The 20,514-nt window shown below is 43.9% G+C and overlaps 1 protein-coding gene across 5 annotated transcripts in view; it reads right to left on the reverse strand.

Moving 5' to 3' along the window:
• ADAM22 (ADAM metallopeptidase domain 22) overlaps positions 1-20,514 on the reverse strand; it is a 201,788-nt gene that overhangs the window by 103,759 nt on the left and 77,515 nt on the right. For all 5 annotated transcript variants that reach the window (XM_089776712.1, XM_075922419.2, XM_075922416.2 and 2 more), the window contains exon 4: positions 16,483-16,549. In XM_089776712.1, the coding sequence (XP_089632838.1) occupies positions 16,483-16,549 (67 nt within the window). The remainder of the gene's footprint in view (positions 1-16,482; positions 16,550-20,514) is intronic.

Below are 20,514 nucleotides of genomic sequence, written 5' to 3' on the forward strand. Positions count from 1 at the left end.
TGGCTGGTCAGAGAAGGAACATGATGCTTGCATCTTTAATAACACTTGGCTTTCAAAAAGTTGGAAGCAGGGATTTTCTTTCCCAATTGGTGGATTTCCATTAGTTATGTTGCAACACCAATAATGAGCTGGGGGAATCAGCCTACCCTCTCGTCCTCTGGCTTATGGAACTGTAAGCCACCTAAAAAGCACCAGGAAAGAGTCAACTTCCAGATCAGCAGGTGCTTTTGGTAGATTGAAGGATTGTTGGCATCGTTTAATCACAGGACTAGCCCTCAATGTGAAAAATATCCCAGTGGTTTAGCTGTCTGCAGTGTCCTGCATAATATTTCAGAAGCAAAGTGGAAAAAAATTTCTGCCATTGTGGAGTAGAGGGGCTGTCTGCAGACTTTGACCAGCCAGATACAGATGCTATTAGAAGAGCACAACACAAAGCTATACAGCTCAGGGAGGCTTGGGCCATTGTGGTGCACTGTGCTCTACCTTGCCCTGCAATTTAGGGGCCTGCTAGCAATTGTATGGTGCTCAGGGCACATCTATGAATATCACTGACAAAGCACCTATTAATTTTGTGGTACTTGCTGTACATTTATGATTATTACACTATGTTTGTCACTAATTCTATGGGTTGTCACTCTGTACAATAACAAGTGAGTGCTTTCACTCCCACTATGTATTCTGCAGCACAAGGTGGGAACTAATAAAGATGAATTATTTTCCAAACAAGAGAGTTTCACGGAGTAACAAACACTTCAAAAAATTCTGGGCAAGTCAAAATCAAATACATTAAAATCTTAATGAAGTTATGAAACAGAGTTTAAAAGCAGAAGGAATATTCATGTTCATTTTAGCTACACATACATCAACTGTGACTATCGCAGGGACATGTATATAAATCCCCTAACATGCCCCAGTGTAGAAAAGTAAGGTAGAGAATGAATACCGGCTCCATTTTCCACAAGCTGTGGTGATTTTAGCTGATAACTCACTCCTGAGGGTAACAAAGGCATACAGAGCAGAAGCCAGAGTCCTGAAGCATCTGGGCCCATCTGCTGCTCAGGCCTACTAGTAAGGGGCAGCAAAGAGGGCAGCTGTCCCAGGGACCAACTATTTGAAAGGGCCCAGTGCTCCTGAGCACCACCACTACTGTCACTGTGGAAATGGCAGCACCCAGAGCTCCAGGCCCTTTAAATGTCCATTGGAGTGGTTGGCTAATCGGTTAGCTGCCTCACTAACAGGCTGCGTCTAGACTGGCAAGATCTTGCCGCCTGTCTACACTGGCCGCGAGTATTTACGCAAAAGCACTGACTTTGTACTGTACAAAATCAGTGGTTCTTGAGCAAATACTCCGACGCTCCCACTCAGGGATAAGCCCTCTTGCGCAAGTATTGAGGGCTAAAATGGCCATCGGAGCTTTCTTGCGCATTAGAGCGTCTACACTGGCGCAGATGCTTTTGAGCAAAAGATGTCTTTTGCGCAAAAGCATCTGTGCCAGTGTAGACGCTCTTTTGTGCAAATACTTTTAACAGAAAAACTTTTCCGTTAAAAGTATTTGTGCAAAATCTTGCCAGTCTAGACACAGTCACAATGTTTTCAGCAGAGGAAGAAGCTGCATGGGTTCCAAATGAACATTTCTACCAGCAAGTGAAAAGAATATGTTGCTTTTGACTCAATAGAATTCATAGATTTGATGATTTGAGATTGCAACAGACTCAGATGAACTCTACCTAAGCTTTTGGGAACTCTGAGTTTCTTCTCACTTGTCTTTGTGTTTGGCTTTGTTTATTAATGTTTAACTATGAAGGTAATGAAGGTTACTTATAAAATAGCCATGCTATGTTGTAAAAATCAAATTATTTGTTTCTTTATCACAAGATTTTAAGAATTAGGTTCATCCCTTTTGTTCTTTCTCAACTTGAATGTAGTGAGGCTGACCTTGTGCAATCTTTGCTGAAAATCCTGAGACTGAATTCTGGGCCTGCAGGCACTTTTCTATGGGAGTTGGGGTTTTAGACACTGGAAAACAGCAGTGAAATGAACTGTAACCAGCCTACAAGTTATACTACCTCTTGTAGTGCAAGTAAATTAATTAGAAGTCAATAACTGTGTCCTGGTTAGTTAGGGTGCCATCACTGTAATGAGAAATAAATGTATCCTGGCTCATGGCATAGCTCCAGTCACATACTCCCCATCCTCTTCCTCCACCCCATCGTCACTGTTTGTAGCAGGGGCCTGTGACATTGGTCCTCTGAGGTATCTATGGTGATAGTGTGTTCTCTGCCGCATAAGGCATGCAGCACTTTTTAGAATGGCAGATCTGCGAATCACCATCAGTTCAACTGTTGGCCTTCCTCATTTTCTGACATGCCTACTGTAGTTCCTTTGCTTTCATGCAGCATTGCTGCTGACCTGCCAAATCCCTTCTCTTGCAGCCTCCATACAATCTACTCACAAATGTCCACTTTTCTGGGGCTGGCCTGTAGCTGTGTCTGCACAGCCTTCTCTGTCACCAGGCCCAGGAGATCAGATCTCTCTTATTTCCTACAAACCAGTGCATGTCTGGAGCATGTAGCCAGCTGGCATGGTCAGCTGAACAGATGCACAAAACAATGAGAGCTGCTAGGTGTGTTCCCATGCTGAAGAGGCATTTCAAAAACTCACAGGCTTCAAATGGAAGATGGGGCCTTCTGGTCTCTATAACCCCCAGGCTCTGTTCACTCAATTGTGAACAGAGCCATCAATGCTGAGGTTATGGGACAGCTGCTGGAGGATTACTGGGGTCAAGATAATTAATGTGATGTCTACATTCACACGGCATCAACTCAAGACATCAACCTTAATTCAACTCAATACATCAACCTTAACATTACTGTGTTGGCTTAATACAGAACTTACAGGAGTAGGAGACAAATTTAAGATCAGACACATGCCTGACTAGGACCACGCAAGGTAGCTTATGTCAACCCAACTACATAGTATAGAACAGGTGTAAGTTGCTTGATTTTGGGGACATGCTGACTGCCCACTGATCCCCACTGAAGTCAATGGGAGCTACAGGTAGTTAGTACCTATGCAATTCAAGCCATTAAGAGTCTGAATATGCTCCTGAACAATTAAGGATATGTCTACAGAGACAAACCCACAGATGGCCAGTGGCAGCTGATTCAGGTTCCTGGTGCTTTGACTGTGGGGCTGTGCAAATATCTGGGACTGGGCTCCAGGGCCTATGAGGTGAGAACTCTAGCTCCAGCACAAGCCCAGAAATCAACACAACAACAAATCAGCCATTCAGCACAAGACTCTGAAGACCGAGTCAGCTGGCACCCTGCAGGTTTTCCTTTGTGTGTGGACATACCCAGAGTGGCAAAGCTCACACTTGCCTTCAATGGTGTAGGATCAAGCACTTATTTAAGTGCCTAAATATGGATTTACTTCCATTCAATCATTTTGACCATAGAGCGGTTTATTTGTTTTGCATACAATAGGTATAGTGTGTTTGCAACTTGCATACATTGTCTTTTTCTCAAATAATCCAATGTCACAATCTGCCTCGTGGTTACAATTAATCATTCTGTCTAAAAATATACATATAAATCCACCTGTACAGTATCTCCAATCGGGACACTGTATTTGTGCTTAACTGTGTCAAAACTATTATCTAGGAACCTTTGTAGGTCTAGTTCTGTTTGGATATTGAACAGAAAGTATATTGCTCTAATGTGAAAAAAACCCTATTTTATAAGAGATAGAAGTTATTCAGTCTAAGGAACTAAAATCCCATGGTGTAGATTACTTGGCACTGTAAGATGTATTTTGCCTTTCATCTTAGTGACAGCCTCACTGACAGGATGATAACCTAAAAAGAGATAAAAGGAGATACTGCAGTGATAAAAAGTGTATGAAGTTTAGCATTTATGTGAGTAGAGTTTGGAAGGATCTGTACTGACACAATCAGGAAAAGATAATAAATGAGGGGGTTTCTACTTCTTGTTAATTGATTGATTATTCTCTTTGCCTCCGATGGAGTTCAGAGACCAGGATGATAGTGAAATTTTGCTACCGGCAAGGAAATCTGATCCAACATGCGGACAAAAATCCTGTCATATATTAGGTGGTCTGGGGCACCACTGTGAGGGTCAAATCAGAGCAAATTGCTTAGAACCAGGACTACTTACAGTCCAAAACTGGGGTCCCCCTCTATAAGGCACCAAGCCAATCACAACGAACACAACAGCTGCCAATATGGCCAGCATGAAGTTACACAAAGCAATCCACTTAGACACTCCAATTTACCTGTGCCACAACCCGCGCCACACCTGACACAGACGAGTGGTTATGAAAACCAATCTTATTTCCAAACAGATTATCCTGATCCCAAAGGACCAGCCACATTCCCAGGTCAATTTATACCTTAGATCTTACTCAAAAGAGCACATTGTGCCAATCCTTTAGAACATAAAGGTTTATTAATAAAAGGAAAGAAAAGATTAAGAGTAGGATTGTTAAAGAAAGCACATTACATACATCAGTCACCAAGTTCTTGATGCAGGCTCTTAGCAGAGATGCAATAAACTGCTATCTTAAAAGTCTCTGGAGTACCTCCTATATTAGCATGGGTCAACAGATCTTTCCAGGATCTCTGTCCTTAGCAAAGGTGGTTCTGGAAGGGAAAGCAGGAGTGAAGACAAAGATGGAGGAACTCTCAAAATCCTTTTATAATCTTGTCCATGTGGAGGGAAATCCATTGTTCTCCTGAGTGATGGAATCATAGAATACTAGCACTGGAAAGGACCTTGAGAACTCATCAAGTCCACTCTCCTGCCCTCATGGCAGGACCAAGCATGGTCTATATTATCCCTGATAGATGTCTGTCTAACCTGCTCTTAAATATCTCCTGCGATGGAAATTCCACAACCTCCCTAGGCAATTTATTCCAGTGTTTAACCACCCAACAGTTAGGAAATTTTCCCTAATGTCTAAACTAAACCTCCCTTGTTGCAGTTTAAACCCATTGCTTCTTGTCATCAGAGGCCAGAGAGAACAATTTTGCGCCTCCTCTGTGTAACACCCTTTGAGATACCTGAAAACCACTATCGCATCCCCCCTCAGTCTTCTTTCCAAACTAAACAAGCCCAATTCCTTTAGCCTTCCCTCATAGCTCATATTTTCTAGACCTTTAATCACTTTTGTTTCTCTTCTGTGGACCTTCTCCAATTTCTACACATCTTTCTTGAAACGTAGTGCCCAGAACTGGACACAATACTCCAATTGAAGCGTAATCAGCACAAAGTAGAGTGGAAGAATGACTTCTCATGTCTTGCTCACAATACTCCTTTTAATGCATCCCAGAATCATGTTTGCTTTTTTTTAAAAAACAGTGTCACAGTGTCGACTCATATTTAGCTTGTGGTCCAATATGACCCCTAGATCCCTTTCTGCCGTACTCCTTCCTAGACAGTCACTTTTCATTCTGTATGTGTGAAACTGATTGTTCCTTCCTAAGTGGAGTACTTTGCATTTGTCCTTATTAAACTTCATCCTATTTACTTCAGACCATTTCTCCAGTTTGTCCAGATCATTTTGAATTATGACCCTATCCTCCAAAGCAGTTGCAACCCCTCCTAGCTTGGTATCATCTGCACTCTTAGTAAGTGTACTCTCTATGCCATCATCTAAATGGTTGATGAAGATATTGAACAAAACTGGTCCCATAACAGACCCCTGCGGAACCCCACGTTTATGCCCTTCCAGCATGACTGTGAACTGTTAATAATTACTCTCTGAGAATAGTTATTCAGCAAGTTATGCACTCACCTTATAGCAATACCATCTAAGTTGTATTTGCCTAGTTTATTGATAAGAAGGTCATGGAAGACCATATCAAATGCCTTACTAAAGTTCAGGTATAGCTTATCCACAAGACTTGTTATCTTATCAAAGAAAACTCTCAGATTGGTTTGACATGAATTGTTCTTTACAAATCCATGTTGACTATTACCTATCACCCTATTTTCCTCCAGATGTTAGCAGAAGAATTCCTTAACCTGTTCCATTATCTTTCCTGGCGCAGAAGTTAAACTGACTGATCTGTAGTTTCCTGGGTTGCTCATATTTCCCTTGTTATAGATGGGCACTATATTTTCCCTTTTCCAATCTTCTGGAATCTCTCCAACTTTCATGATTTTTCAAAGATGATAGCTAAAGATTCAGATGCCTCCTCTATCAGCTCCTTGAGTATTCTAGGATGCATTTGATCAGGCCCTGGTGACTTGAAGACATTTAACTTTTACAAGTAATTTTTAACTTGTTCTTTTTTTACTTTATCTTCTAAACTTACCCCATTTCCACTAGCATTCACTATGTTAGGCCTCCCTTCATCATCAAACTTCTTGGTGAAGACTAAAACAAAGAAGTAATTAAGCACCACTGCCATTTCCAAGTTTCCTGTTATCATTTCTGCCTCCTCACTGAGCAATGGGCCTACCCTGTCCTTGGTCTTCCTCTTGTTTCTAATATATTTATAGAATGTCTTCTTGTTACCTTTTATATCTCTGTTAGATTTAGCTTGTTTTGTGCCTTTGCCTTTCTAATCTTGCCCCTGCATAGGAAGTTGATCACATGATCGACTAACCTGTCCATGTCCTTTTTTATGCAAACAGCCATGGGTTCCCAGCAGAATTCCTCAGTTGTTTATTGGCAACATATAAGGCCCATTGTCCATGCAGAATAGCTATTCACTGAGTAATCACCCCACAAAGTAGGTAGTTGATGCCTTGTGTCAGTGGTCCCCAACCTGTGGAGGTTGCCGGGCACCAGGGGGCGTGGCCATTCGCCCGCCGGGCGCCAGGGGGCGGGGATGGAGGCGGGGCCCCCCATAGCCACGCGCCCCCCCCCCATAGCCGCGCCCGGGGCTGGCGCCCCCCGCCCCTCCTCCAAGTGCCCGGGGCCACCTCCAAGGGCCGCGTGCCTGGGGCTGGCGCCCCCCCCTCCAAGCGCCGCGTGCCCGGGGCCAGCGCCCCCTCCCCCCCCAAGCTCCGTGCGCCCGGGGCCGGCGCCCCCCGCCCCTCCTCCAAGTGCCCGGGGCCACCTCCAAGGGCCGCGCGCCCGGGGCCGGCGCCCCCCCCTCCAAGCGCCGTGCGCCCGGGGCCAGCGCCCCCTCCCCCCCCAAGCTCCGTGCGCCCGGGGCCAGCGCCCCCCCTCCTCCAAGCGCTAGGGGCCGGGGCTGGCCCCCCCCCCTCCAAGAGCCAAAGGCCGGCGGCCCCCCCCAAGCGCCGTGCGCCCGGGGCCGGCGCCCCTTCCCCCCCAAGCTCCGTGCGCCCGGGGTCGGCGCCCCCTCCCCCCCCAAGCGCCGCGCACTCGGGGTCAGCGCCCCCCCTCCCCCAAGCGCCCGGGGCCGGCGCTCACCATGCGCCTGGAGCCGGCTCCGGCACTGTTCATGCGCCACGTGCCCAGAGCCAGGCCAGCCCCGAGCACGTGGCGGGCGCACACGTGCCACGTGTTGGGGACCACGGGCTTGTGTTATCTCCCAGACACAAAACATTTAAAATACAAGTGCAGAGCACATATTCATAAATTTACATACAAAAATCATACAAGCATATGAGTAGAATAAATGGAATCAGAATAGCATATGCTTTCATTAGACACCTCACTTGGCCCACTTTGCACAGCATTTGGTGCAAACACACAACAGTGGGTGCAACGATGATCTGCACTTTCCTATTGAAATCCAATAATGTGATCCTCCCACATACAACAAAACCCAAAAACAAGCTAAAAACTTTAACCCTTTGCTTCATTTTTTAAAAATATTCTACATTGATGACCAACATTACAGCAACACTAAAGGTCCTGTATCCATACCACTTATTAGAGCAGCAGGAGCATCCAACAAGGAGGTGTGCTTTCCTCCCTCATTCTACAGCATTCTGACACTTAACTATCACAGAGTATAACATATTTCATCTTCAAAGTGTTCCACACTTACTAATTCATTGTGCATCAATTAAATTAGAATTTACCCTCTTATTACATAGGGATATGTTAAACTGAAGTGCCTGTCTCTAAACATCCTTTCACTCCTTGGCAGCTGGATCCTTGAAATATAGATATTCTACACACACCTCCAAAACACTGTAAGCAATGACAGAAAAATAGAATATTTTCTTCAGAAAAGGAAATTGTGGTGGGAGAGGGGTCATAGTTGTTCTAATTCTACAAAGAGAATGCACTACAGCAAGCATCTGGCATGTTTCTGTTTGTAACTTTGTTAAACAATGACTGCATATATAGCTGCATACCCATAGTGCATTAGCATGTCCATCTGTTTCCCATATTGCTGATGACAGCAGTGGCATATCTGCTACTTACGCCATGCTACGTGATATAGAGGAAAGAAAATTCTAAAGAAAGTGCTTCAATGTTAATAAAAAAAACCATTTTAGAACAGGCCGATCCTCACCACTCTGTTGAGTGCCAGATAGGGAGAGGGAGCTGACAGGTCCATTTTGTTGCCATTGCAATCTGACTAGAGCTACTTTTTCTCACTTAACTACCCCAGAAATGAGAGGGAGTTGACACTGGAGAATGAACTTTTTCACTTATCCTCCTCCTTTGAGTCGGAAGAGAGGTGTTGGGTCTCCTCTATCCTGACCTATCATGGGGGGAAGGTTTTGGTAGTGGGTGGAACCTCTCAGACCAAAGTCCTGAGCCAAACCCCACCCGAAGAAGCCCCAAATCCCCTTCAACTACAGTATTCACCCACACACTGCAGCCAGAGGGGCCCAGGGCCAGCCAGAGCCATGAGCCTCACACAAACACCCAGAGGAGACCCTGGCTGGCCAAAGCCAACCCAACTCCACCGCACCTCCCCATCTGATACCTCCATCCACTACCACCAATGAGAAAACTCGTCTCTTCCCAAAGAACCTGAGGTTTTGGTATGCACCACACACGTTCTGGGGTGGCTGAGAGGCTGTATGTGCTACTTATCTTCCACTCTTACTGAGAGTTCATCAGTAATCTCCCTGGACTCCCTTGGCCTGTAATACTTGTTGCCTATAAGGATGGGAGAACCAATGAAGGAGGTGCTTCTTTCTTTCCCCTTCCTGAAATTCTTCTCCCTCCTGGTACTGCTACTGGCTCCACCAATTAGTAGTGATTTTCCCAAGAGGAGTAGGAGTTCCACAGTGTTCCCCCAACTCTCACAATTGGATCATAACAGCTTTAATAAGGGTTGTCAGGCATCCAGTTTGAAAAGGAACCCTAATGGTTCCACTCAGCATCACTGTCTGGGACATTAAAATCCATTTGGCCTTTCTGAGCTGTGCAAGCAGGGTACCTACCCACCTACAGGCAGCTCCTGGGAACTGCTGACATCTCCCTCTGGCTTCCTAGGGGCCACTCTGGCCCTGAATACCACCTCCGTACTTCTCATTGGCCAGGAACCTAAGTCAATGAGAGATGCAGGAGCGACACTTGCAGTCAGGGGCAGTATGTGAACCTACCTGGCCTTACCTCCACCTAGGAGTCAGAAGGACATACTAACTGCTTCCAGGAGATGCCTGAGATGAACGTAAGAACATAAGAAAGGTCATACTGGCTCAGACTAAAGTTCCATCTAATCCAGTATCTTGTCTTCTGACAGTGGCCAATGCCAGATGCCCTAGAGCATGGGTTCCCAAATTCAGGGGCGTGAAGAAATTCCAGGGGCAGCGCGAGGCAACCCAGCCCAACAGTCCCCCATCAATTCTACTCCAAGTTTTGCTGCTAATTTTTGGGAGGGAGAGTGTGAGGGTTTTCCAAAAATCAAAAAGGGGGCGTGATGCTGAAAAGTTTGAGAACTACTGCCCTAGAGGGAGTGGACAGAACAGGTAATCATCAAGTGATCCCTCTCCTGTCATCCATTTCCAGGCTCTGGCAAACAGAAGCTAAGGACACCATCCCCACCAATCCTGACTAATAGTTATTGATGGACCTGACCTTCATGAACGTATCTAGTTCTTTTTTGAACCCTGTTAAAGTCCTGGTCTTCACAACATCCTCTGGCAAGAAGTTCCACAGGTTGACTGCGCGCTCCATGAAGAAAAACTTCCTTTCATTTGTTTTAAACCTGCTACCTATTTATGAGCACCATCAGGAGCCCACAGCCCTGTCCCAGCCTGAAGCTCCCATTCTGGGCCTCCAAATCCTTCATCCCTGGCCCTAGCTGGAGCCTCCTCCTACACTCCCAACCCCTTCCCCTAAACTCCTCATTTATGGCCCCACTCCTGAACCTGCATCCCCAGCCCAGAATCCATGTCCTATCCCATGCACCAACCCTCAGCCCCAGACCCCAACCCAGAGCCCCAGACTCCTCATATGCAGCTCCATCCCAGAGCCCACACCTCCATCTGTAGCTTTCAGCTCCACTTACACCCCCAACCTCCCACCCCAGCCCTGTGAAAATGAGCAAGTGAGGGAGGATGTTGAAAATGAGTGACAGACGGAGGGAGGATGGATTGAGTGGGGGTGGGACAGAGATGGAGCAGGGAAGATGTATGTCATCAGGAAATGGGCAGATCAGGGAAAAAAGCAAGAATGTTTGGTTTTCTGCAAATTGAAAGTTGGTAAACCTAGCTTTAATGTGTTCAGAGCCTTCCATGTTTGCGGTATAAAAAAAGCAAGATTTGGCCTTTAACATATGCCAGACTCAGTCTCCTAATTATGTAATGTACAGCTCTCAGATATTGAGCTGGATAGTTTAGGCACATAGCAATGTGGTCCTTATTATGCAATTTATTTTTGTTGCAAGTCTGGCCTTTTCAGTAACTTTTTCTTTCTTCACAAACATTTAAGTAGTCTGCGGGATCCCTGTATGTTTGTTGTTGTCTGTATTTTGGCTGGATTATTCTTAGAACAAGCACTCATGTAAAAGGATTTTATGACGCAGTAACACAATCACACAATTTTAAGATATTGAATCATAATCCTGTAAGGAGTCTACGCCTGTATATGTATTTTGAGAACAGACTGAACTACAAAGTCGAGATTTCAATATAAATAAAACATTTCTGAACTTTTCTGATTCTGTCTCTTTCAATATTTTAAGGAAATGGTTCTCAGACTGATCTATGGACCAACAGCTTACTGGTCATGTGGGGCCAGATTTTTACAAGTACCAACAGTTGGATTTTCTAGTGCTCAGTGCACAAAATTGGGGCCATATTTTCCCCCAAAAAGAGCTCTTCTCTTATTGAGGCACTGAAACCATGGCCTGCTGTTGGAGTGTGCTCAGCACCTAGAGGAGAGAGCTCTCCTGAAAATGTAACCACTTATTTTGATGCCTAAAAAGAAGCAGAGGGGTTTTTTGAGAATCTGGCACTAACTGTGGCTGATGAACTCTTTTGAAACGTGTGGCCATCAGACTGGTTCTCTCCCTTGATAGAAGATATTAAATGGCAGTGAAAGAAACTAAAACTTCATTTTAAATATTCCAGTTACTTATCATTGGTTGCCAGTGTGAGCCATACTACAGGTTGCAATACAGAATGAAGAGCAGTTTCCCCAAAGCAATTACAGTGAAACCTCTGTTATCCAGTTAACCAGGAAACTTTGTTAACAGGCATTGCCCCAGCCACAATACTGTCACATCTTCAGGCGCACAGGCCTGGCTTGGTTTACCATGATTGGCTTAACAATTTTTTATTTAAGAAGTACTAATCATCTTTAACTCAAAATAGAAATGAGAGGCCAACTGCCTCACACTACAAAATTACCAATATTAAAAACTTGAGTTTTACTATTATTGTCTATTGGTTTTTCCTAGGTTGATGGGATCCTCAGACAACTGGAATTTTTAGATAACCGGCACACCCTGATCCCCGAGTGTGCAGCATAACAAGTTTTACTGTACTTCCCTTGCAGGGTGGAGGATAGGAAGGAAGAAAATTAAGAATCCTGTCTTCAAGGCACAATCCTGCTGCCTCTTGCTCATGCAAATAGTCCTCATTTGCCTGAGTAGTCCCATTGACTTTAAAGATATTACTCACTTGAGTAAGGATTACTCATGAGATGGGGATGAAAAACTAGTCCCTAAATTAGGAAAGCCGGCCTTACTGGTGGCCAAAAAAGTTTGTCAATATGTATACATTTCCTAACATAGAGGCCTGGATTAACATTTTTATTTATTAACAACAGCTGTTATCTGGTATTTCTGCTTTGAGTCAAATTTTGGATTTGAGTCAGATTTCTTGACTGTATAATATATCACAGGCTCACTGTGAAAACAATCTTTACAATAAATGAACGTGAAAACCATCTTTACAATACATGAACGTGTGCTTCTCCATGTTCAATTTGTAGAAATATACTATGGAACCAAGAGACTATTATACATTGAAAATTCTAGGGAAGGGCAAGCTGATTATTAAATAATTGAAGTGAACAAATATTTGTGTGTGTTCAGTTGACCAAATTTTTGCTTTGCCCATTCTGCTATTGCTATCATGTTTTAAGGGAACATTTAATTGATTAGCGATTTAGGCAGTCTTCCATTTGGGAAGATTTTTTTTTCCAAACCTAAATTTTGAGCCACATTTGACCTGACAGTGTCCTTTGAACAGAGTTGCTACTATGACATACACATGTTGTATATAGTCTAAATTTATTTTACTGCCAATCTTCCATGAAATATTGTTTAAACCCTGGAAACCTTTTTCATATAAACTCTGAGGAGATATATCTAAAAACTGATTTAATTTTATTCTCTCTGAAATTACTGATGGTTTTGTAACATCTCACATTAAGAACATAGTATCCATCTATATGAATAGTTTGAAAAAACAGCTGGCATAATCAGAGAGACAGAGAAGATCATCAGCCGAGCTTTCATTGAATTAGTGTAAACACTGAGAGAGAGAACAGAAACTAACATCCTGCACAAAGGACCCATACTGATATATTTCTTAGGAGACAACTATAACAATAACATATCACAGGCATCTCAACAAACCTTCTACAAAAGGAACGTGCTATTTCAAGATGGCTAAATATTTGGTACAGGCCCATGTGCAGGAATTTCTGTGGGGGAGGTGGGTTTTTTTGTAAATGTGGACTGCAATTTTTTAAAATATAATGGAGTTCAAAATAGCGTGCAATGAGTGTGCATAAGAGAGATTGAAGAAAAATCTGAGTAGAAATAGTGACTTATAAAAAGATTTTGTTATAACATACTAACATATAACATACTACAAATTTACACAGTAATAAAGGTTTTATAGAAATGACCTTCTGGGATCAAGGCAGGCAGTGAGGCCACCACAGCCCCCTGCTCCCTCAGCTGTCCTGGCCTGCTGCTGCTCTACCTGCTTGGCGAGGCCAGCACCGGTTGAGTAGAGCCGGGCCCACGCTACTTCTTGTGGGTGGCAGGTGCCATTCCCCCTTGTCATGCTGCACTGCCAACAGCCCCACCTGCCCACCCCCAGCAACACGCTTCCCTCCCATCCCCCTAACACAGGGGTTCTCAAACTTTTTGGCCGATGGCCCACCTCGCTCAATGAAAACCTTTCCATGGATGACCAGCTGTAATGGAAACTCAATGTTAATTTCATAATTATGCCTGAGACATTGTGCTAGTGCTGCAGCTAGGGAGAATGGTTTAAATTTAACCAATAAGAAAGAAAATATTCATTTAAATTCTTAATCATACTAAGCACTTTAACTGTATCATGTTAGTTTATCTAACGTCATTTTAAATAAAGTAAATATTAATTTAGGTCCAACACAAAAGGTTCCCATGTTTTCTTTACTTATGGTGGAGGTGGGAACCTTTTTGGGTCAGGGACCACTGACCCACAGAAAAATTAGTGTGGACCATACAAGTGAGAAGCAAAAAACAAACAAAACCTCCAACCCCGCCCCCCCCCCCCCCCCCGCCCCGCCATTGATGTTTCCCCCAAATGAGACATCTCATTCCCCTGGCACTCCAGCTCCACTGGGGGAGAAGAGATAGGGAGGACTGAGGTTTAGGGCTTCCTATAGGCCAGATTTACTCTTCTGGGGTTCCAGGGTGAGTGGATTTAGGGAACCCCCTAGGCTCTGGGGTTGGGACTAAAATGGGGGGGGGGGGGTTCTGTGTGCGGGACAGGGCTGCCAGAAAGAGGAATGAGGGTGCAAGGTCTGGGCAGGGGGTGGGGTTCTGGAAAGGGTTGAGGGTACAAGGTCTGGATGAGAGGTAGGGTGCAGGAGCAGGCTGGGAGTAGGGTGAAGGACAGGAGAAGGGAGCAAGAGCAAGGGAAGGTGCAGTGTGTGGTCAGGAGGAAGGCTTCAGGAGAAAGGGTGGGTGCAGGAGCAGGCTGGGAATAGGGTGTCTGGCCAGGGGAGAAGAGGCAGGAGCAGGCTGTGGGTGTGGGGTCTCGACGGGGAGTGTGTGAGGGAGCTAAGGTGTAGAGGTCTGGGCATGAGGGGATGGGGGAACTTACTTGTATTCGGGCCCCTCACTTGTCCTGGGCACTGCCTCCTGCTGCTCCCATTGGCTTGATTCTGGCCAATGGGAGTAGCAGGAAAAGCCTCCAGGCAGCGCGTCCAGGCAAAGCTTGGATGGCACCACTAGGTGTGTGGTGCAGGCAGCAACACTTTAAAGCAGTGTGTAAACTGAGATTCTGGTATTCGACTGCCCTGGAACACCTGCTCTCCTCCACAATGGTGGTGGACTTTCAGGAGCGTCTCCCAGATACTTGATCAGCTGGAGGTGTTGCAGCCAGCCGCAAGGGGCCAGGCCACAACCCAGATCTGAGCCTGGGGCCCTGCATGGCTGGGGCAGGGCCAGAACTGAGTATGGAGGATGGAAGTGCTTTTAAAAGGAGCAGGAGGTCAAAGGCAAAACAGGGGCTGTGGGATGAAGTCCTGCCAGCGTCCAGCTACACATGCCATCTGTTTCAGGTCCACACTGGGCACCCACCCTGCTGCAGGGAACTCAGCCAGCCTTGGCCTGGCCCTGATGGGGGCATATGCCCTGAGCCCCAGCGTGCCCACTGCCAGGAACATCTTCCCCTGGGTTTGATGCCCTGTTCTAAAGCTCTGCTTGGCTGGGGAGGCAGAAGGGGTGAGCACTTCACCTGCCTCCAGCAGTTACAGCATCAGCATTTCCTTGGCCCTGGGGAGGGATGCTGCCTTCTTCCCCTTAGCCACAGCCAGGGGGTGTCCCCTGGGTCTATTGCTGGGTTCTATGCTGCCCCCCTGGCTCACAGCGGCTACTGATGCCTTCTTGGGCAGCCTGTTCCTCACCTCCTGCTGAAAGGGAGGTGGGCTCAGCCTGTGGCCCCCTCTACATGGGGTCAGTCTGGGTTTTCTGTCCAATGTGTGTGGAGAGAAAAAAAATGCTCCTGCAGAGCGCCTGCCACTGCTCAGGCTCCAGCAACTCACACTCCACAGGCCGGCTCTGTCGGCAAGAGCAGCAGCAGCAACAACTCCCCATGAGGGGAGGAAAAGGGAACACTTCTTTCCCCATGAGCCCAATCATGCAGTGCGGTTCAGGGGAAGCCGGTGCTGGTGCTCCAACCTCACAAAGAGGGTGAGACTGCACTGCCACCACAGGCTCCTCACTGTGGGAGAAAGGAGAGGTGGGCTGAGCTCTAGCCACCGACCACCTGCAAGGCACCCACAGAGTCCTCCTCGCTGACTTGGAGAACCATGGGAGTTGCATTCACATCCTTCGCACCTGCCCTGTGTACAGACCAGGGCTACGTCTACACTGGCCCCTAAAAAGGGAAAATCCATGCAAAGCAGGTAAGTCAGAATAGGGAAATCTGCGGGGGATTTAAATATCCCCCGCGGGATTTAGATAAACATGTCCGCCGCTTTTTTCCGGCTTGGGGAAAAGCCGGAAAAAAGCGTCTAGACTGGCGCGATCCTCCGGAATAAAGCCCTTCACAGCTCTGAAAGTAGGAATAAGAGATCCTCCGGAAAAGGGCTTTATTCCGGAGGATCGCGCCAGTCTAGACGCTTTTTTCCGGCTTTTCCCCAAGCCGGAAAAAAGCAGCGGACATGTTTATTTAAATCCCGCGGGGGATATTTAAATCCCCCGCGGATTTCCCTATTCTGACTTACCTGCTTTGCATGGATTTTCCGTTTTTAGGGGCCAGTGTAGACGTAGCCCAGGAGTATATAACTTCACATCTTCCCAGTGTAAGAGGAAACCCATAAAAACAGGAAGCCTAGCCTTGTAATTAGTTTATATTATACCATAAGAGTCATTGTTACACTTTTTGTCAGCACATACATATTTAGAACAAAGAAAAAGTAGAAAAATAACTATGGTGTATACATTTCTTGTGCACGTAATTTTGTCATGAATATTTAAGCTATGCACAATAAAGCTTAAAAATTACGTGAAACAAAACTTGTCTGACTCATGGGGGGGATTTACCTTAAAATCAGAATTCACTGGTTATAGGGCAATTAAGAAATATCTGTTAAACATAATAACCCCATGCAAACTCTTACTTTTACTTCCACTGTCTTTCCTCCGTGCTCGATATGCCTCTCGAGGTATTCTGAAGACAACAGATCACTGCAACAAGAGAAAAGGAACCATGAGCATTAAGCACATGCACTTTTGCACTATATCTCAGCTAGGGTTGACTCAACATTTACATATGAAAAGCACAAAAACAGCAGGATTCCTTCCCAAAATTAACTGAAACAATTAGCTACAGCTGAGGTGCATTTTGTGCATAATAGATTTATTTTTCAAACACTAAAAGGTCAGACAGACTCCACCAAGATTTTTTTGATCCAATGCTTCAAAAATCAGTTGCCAATCATTGAAAGACTAAGTAGGTTGTTGATGTCTGACATGTACAGATTATTACATTTTTCCATAGATAAGGGCAATCATATACTTTTAATATTGATTTTTCTGGTTTACATTATGAACAAACAACAATTGAACTGAAGAACAAAAAAGGCAGCTACCTTTAGCAGACCCCTAGAAAAATAATGGTGCAGTATCAAAAAAAAATCATAATACCCATGTGCACCATGAAAGGGAACTCAGGGAGTCAGCCGCAAGCAGTTGGTAAGATAATAATGCACAGTTATATCATGATATAAATCAGGTTTTGTACTGGGGTGTTCACTAGCTGACAGTGTCATTCTCAGACTCCTGCAGTGGATCTGTCTCCAAGCCATTTATCTGAACTCTAAGATTTTTATTCCATATTATTAACAATGTCCCTAAAACCATTATCCAATCAAAACTTCAGGGGTGAAATGCTGGCCCAGTAAGTGGGAACTGTGTCCCTGACTTCTGTGGGAATGAAGATTTCACCCTGATATCGCACAGTTCTAAGTATATTATGGAACATTAACAAAATACAAAGCAGATATTGGACGCAGAGCAAGATAGTTCACTCAGTACCTCATGAGTGATTTAGATCCTGGATCTCCTCCTTCCCTCATGGTGTTCCCTCTTTATAATGTCATTTGCTTTCTTTCCCTCTGCCGCCTTATGCTTTTATGCAGGCAAATCAACCACTTGTGGGAAGCTCTAAAGTTTAAATCAGTGGTTCCCAAACTTTTTGGCATCACGCCCCCTTTTTGATTTTTGAGAAACCCTCACACCTCCCCCCCAAAAAAATAGCTGACCAGGAGCCAAAAAACAGTCGCAGCCCCATTAGTTCCTGGGACCAGTGTAAAAAAGAAGGTGCCGGTACTCCAAGGGAAAAGTTGTTGACCAAAAAAAAAAAAAAAGAAGAGCAGAGCAAGCATTGTCCTTTTAAGGCGGCCATTTTGAAGTCTGCCTGGGACGCTCCATCCTCCCCCTGACCCAGCCAGCCCGAGCTGTGCATTTTCCGGCTGATGCCCGAGACAGGAAAAACAGAAAATACCGGACATTTCACATGGTATTTTCTTAATTTTTTTTACCAGATGGACTGGGCTCTTCTGACCACATCACTTCGTGGTTTAAACCTTTTAGGAAAAATGGTATCTTAAGTAATTAATCCATGCCTTTTAAGGTAATACAGTATATGGTATTTCTCATCACTCGCAGCCTGTTCTCTTTCGTAACAATTTATCCTTTCACTGAGTTACTGAAAGCATCACTATAATCAAGAGCATAAATTCTACCTTCAATTATTCCTGTGCAATGCCACTGAAGTTTCTGTTGTAACATAATTCCTGATATACACAGGGAGCTCAGTGTTTTATTCTGAATATTCTTATACAATACAGTTCTTTCCCGACAGAGTGTATAGTATAAATAGGAATTCAGCAAAAAAACACAGTGAGATCAAATGATGTCATAAATTGGAGGGTGTGTGGGAAGTTTTTGGGGAGGAACAGAGGGATTGACAATATTACTATTAATATTTTTAAATTAACATGGGTATTGTGGCCTTCACAGAAGAAGTCAACATGACCTATCTGCCCCCTAATTTTACCACTACAGTAAATATCTTAATTATGCACAGGAGTGTTTTGTTTATAAGCATAATACCCACAAAGAATGCCTTATGATAATAACTTTATGTTAATTATAGCACAGTGCATGAAAATATCATAAAACACCAATATATGCAGTTCTATCTTCATTTTCAATAATAATGAATCAGATAGTGATAGAAATGTAGCCGTGTTAGTCTGGTGTAGCTGAAACAAAAAACAGGACTATGTAGCACTTTAAAGACTAACAAGACGGTTTATTAGGTGAAATCAACATACTATACTGACTACAATGAAAGACTCTGCCCCTCAAAAGCTTATCACCTAATAAACCATCTTGTTAGTCTTTAAAGTGCTACATAGTCCTGTTTAATGAATCAGATAGTGTTGGCTAAAATAAAATTGTTGTTTAAAAACAACATACTACGTAAATCCTAGCCAATACCAATGGAGTTAATACTTGCAGTATAAATCAATGAGTAATCAGTCAGCAATAAAATAATTTGTACGTGGTGTCCAACACGCTAGCCACTAGCCATATGTGGCTATTTGGCTGGTTGAGTGTAGCTAATTCAGAACAGATTGGATACCACGACTTTATACAGTAGTGTTGCAAAGGAAACAGCTTAGTTGACAGCCACCACATCCTTATAATCAATTTCTCCTGGCTTAAATGTACTTTTTAACCATACAGCTGTTATAAATGAAAATCTGTATCTGAAATATAACATCAGACAATCTAAAAAAAATCTCTCAAGTGCTAAGGACATAAAAAATCATAATGACAAAACATCTATGGGTGAACAAGTTATGATACCATATTTTCAGAACTATAAGCTCAATCAGAAAAATAAATTAGTTGAAAAGGAATGAGAAAAAAACCCAAACCCCATATGTTTAATTTTAAAAAAAAACATTTCACAAGAAACACATGTGAACTATGACTTTGACAATGAGAAAGTAATTATGATAATGCCAACCATCCGTTTTTGGAGTTCTTGTTTCTTATTAAAAAAAACTACTATAAAGGAGGAAATGGTTATTTTAAAAATGTACACAACAGGCTAATCACCATCTGTTTACAATACCACCCTCTTTTAGCACTATTTCAACTCCAAATCATATCAGTGATTCCACATGGACAAAGAAATAAGTAAAATACAGGACTATGTAGCACTTTAAAGACTAACAAGATGATTTATTAGATGATGAGCTTTCGTGGGCCAGACCCACTTCCTCAGATCAAATAGTGGAAGAAAATAGTTACAACCATATATGCCAAAGGATACAATTTTAAAAAATGAACACATATGAAAAGGACAAATCAAATTTCAGAACAGAAGGCGGATGCGGGGGGGCGGGAGGGAAGGTAAATGTCTGTGAGCTAATGATATTAGAGGTGATAATTGGGGAAGCTGTCTTTGTAATGGGTAAGATAACTAGAGTGTTTGTTGAGACCCGTAAAGTGTCGAATTTTAGCATGAATGACAGTTCAGAGGATTCCCTTTCAGTTCAGAGGATTGTACTTGATTTGGGCACAGAGAAGAAGGCAAGGAATATTTCTGATGATGGAAGAGATGTGCTCCCTTTTCTAGGTGCAAAGGTGGAGGAAACCAGATTTCGAACAAACTGAAGCCTCTGCATGGAGTGGAGATTTAGGAGGAGCATAAAAATGGAATTACAGCATTCCAGACGACTAGACCAGAATGCATGTGTAGAACCTGAGAGAGCAAAGATAGTTGTCTTGTGTAGAAGCGGTAGACAGAATTCCTAATCTGGGAAATGTGGGACGCACAATACAGCTCAGAAACATAATTCTAAAATGCAGTCTTGTGTCTGCATATGGTAAATCAATGTTACAGGTGAGAAGAGTGATTGATTTCCTGTATTTGATATTGTTGCCCTTTTCCATTGTACTTTGTGGAACATTTTTGTTAATGTTTTTCCTCTGTCTCATCATTTTTCTTCTGTTTCTTCTCTGCCTTTTGTAAAGTTCATCCATTTCTACAGTCCTTCATTACGTGTACCTACAAATTCAGGAAAAGACTTTAATGAGAACTTGGCTTCAAGTCAAACACTGTTCCCAACAAC

Source organism: Pelodiscus sinensis, chromosome 2 (assembly GCF_052426305.1).
Source record: "Pelodiscus sinensis isolate ZL-2025 chromosome 2, ASM5242630v1, whole genome shotgun sequence".
In the NCBI taxonomy this organism is placed as follows: domain Eukaryota; kingdom Metazoa; phylum Chordata; order Testudines; family Trionychidae; genus Pelodiscus; species Pelodiscus sinensis.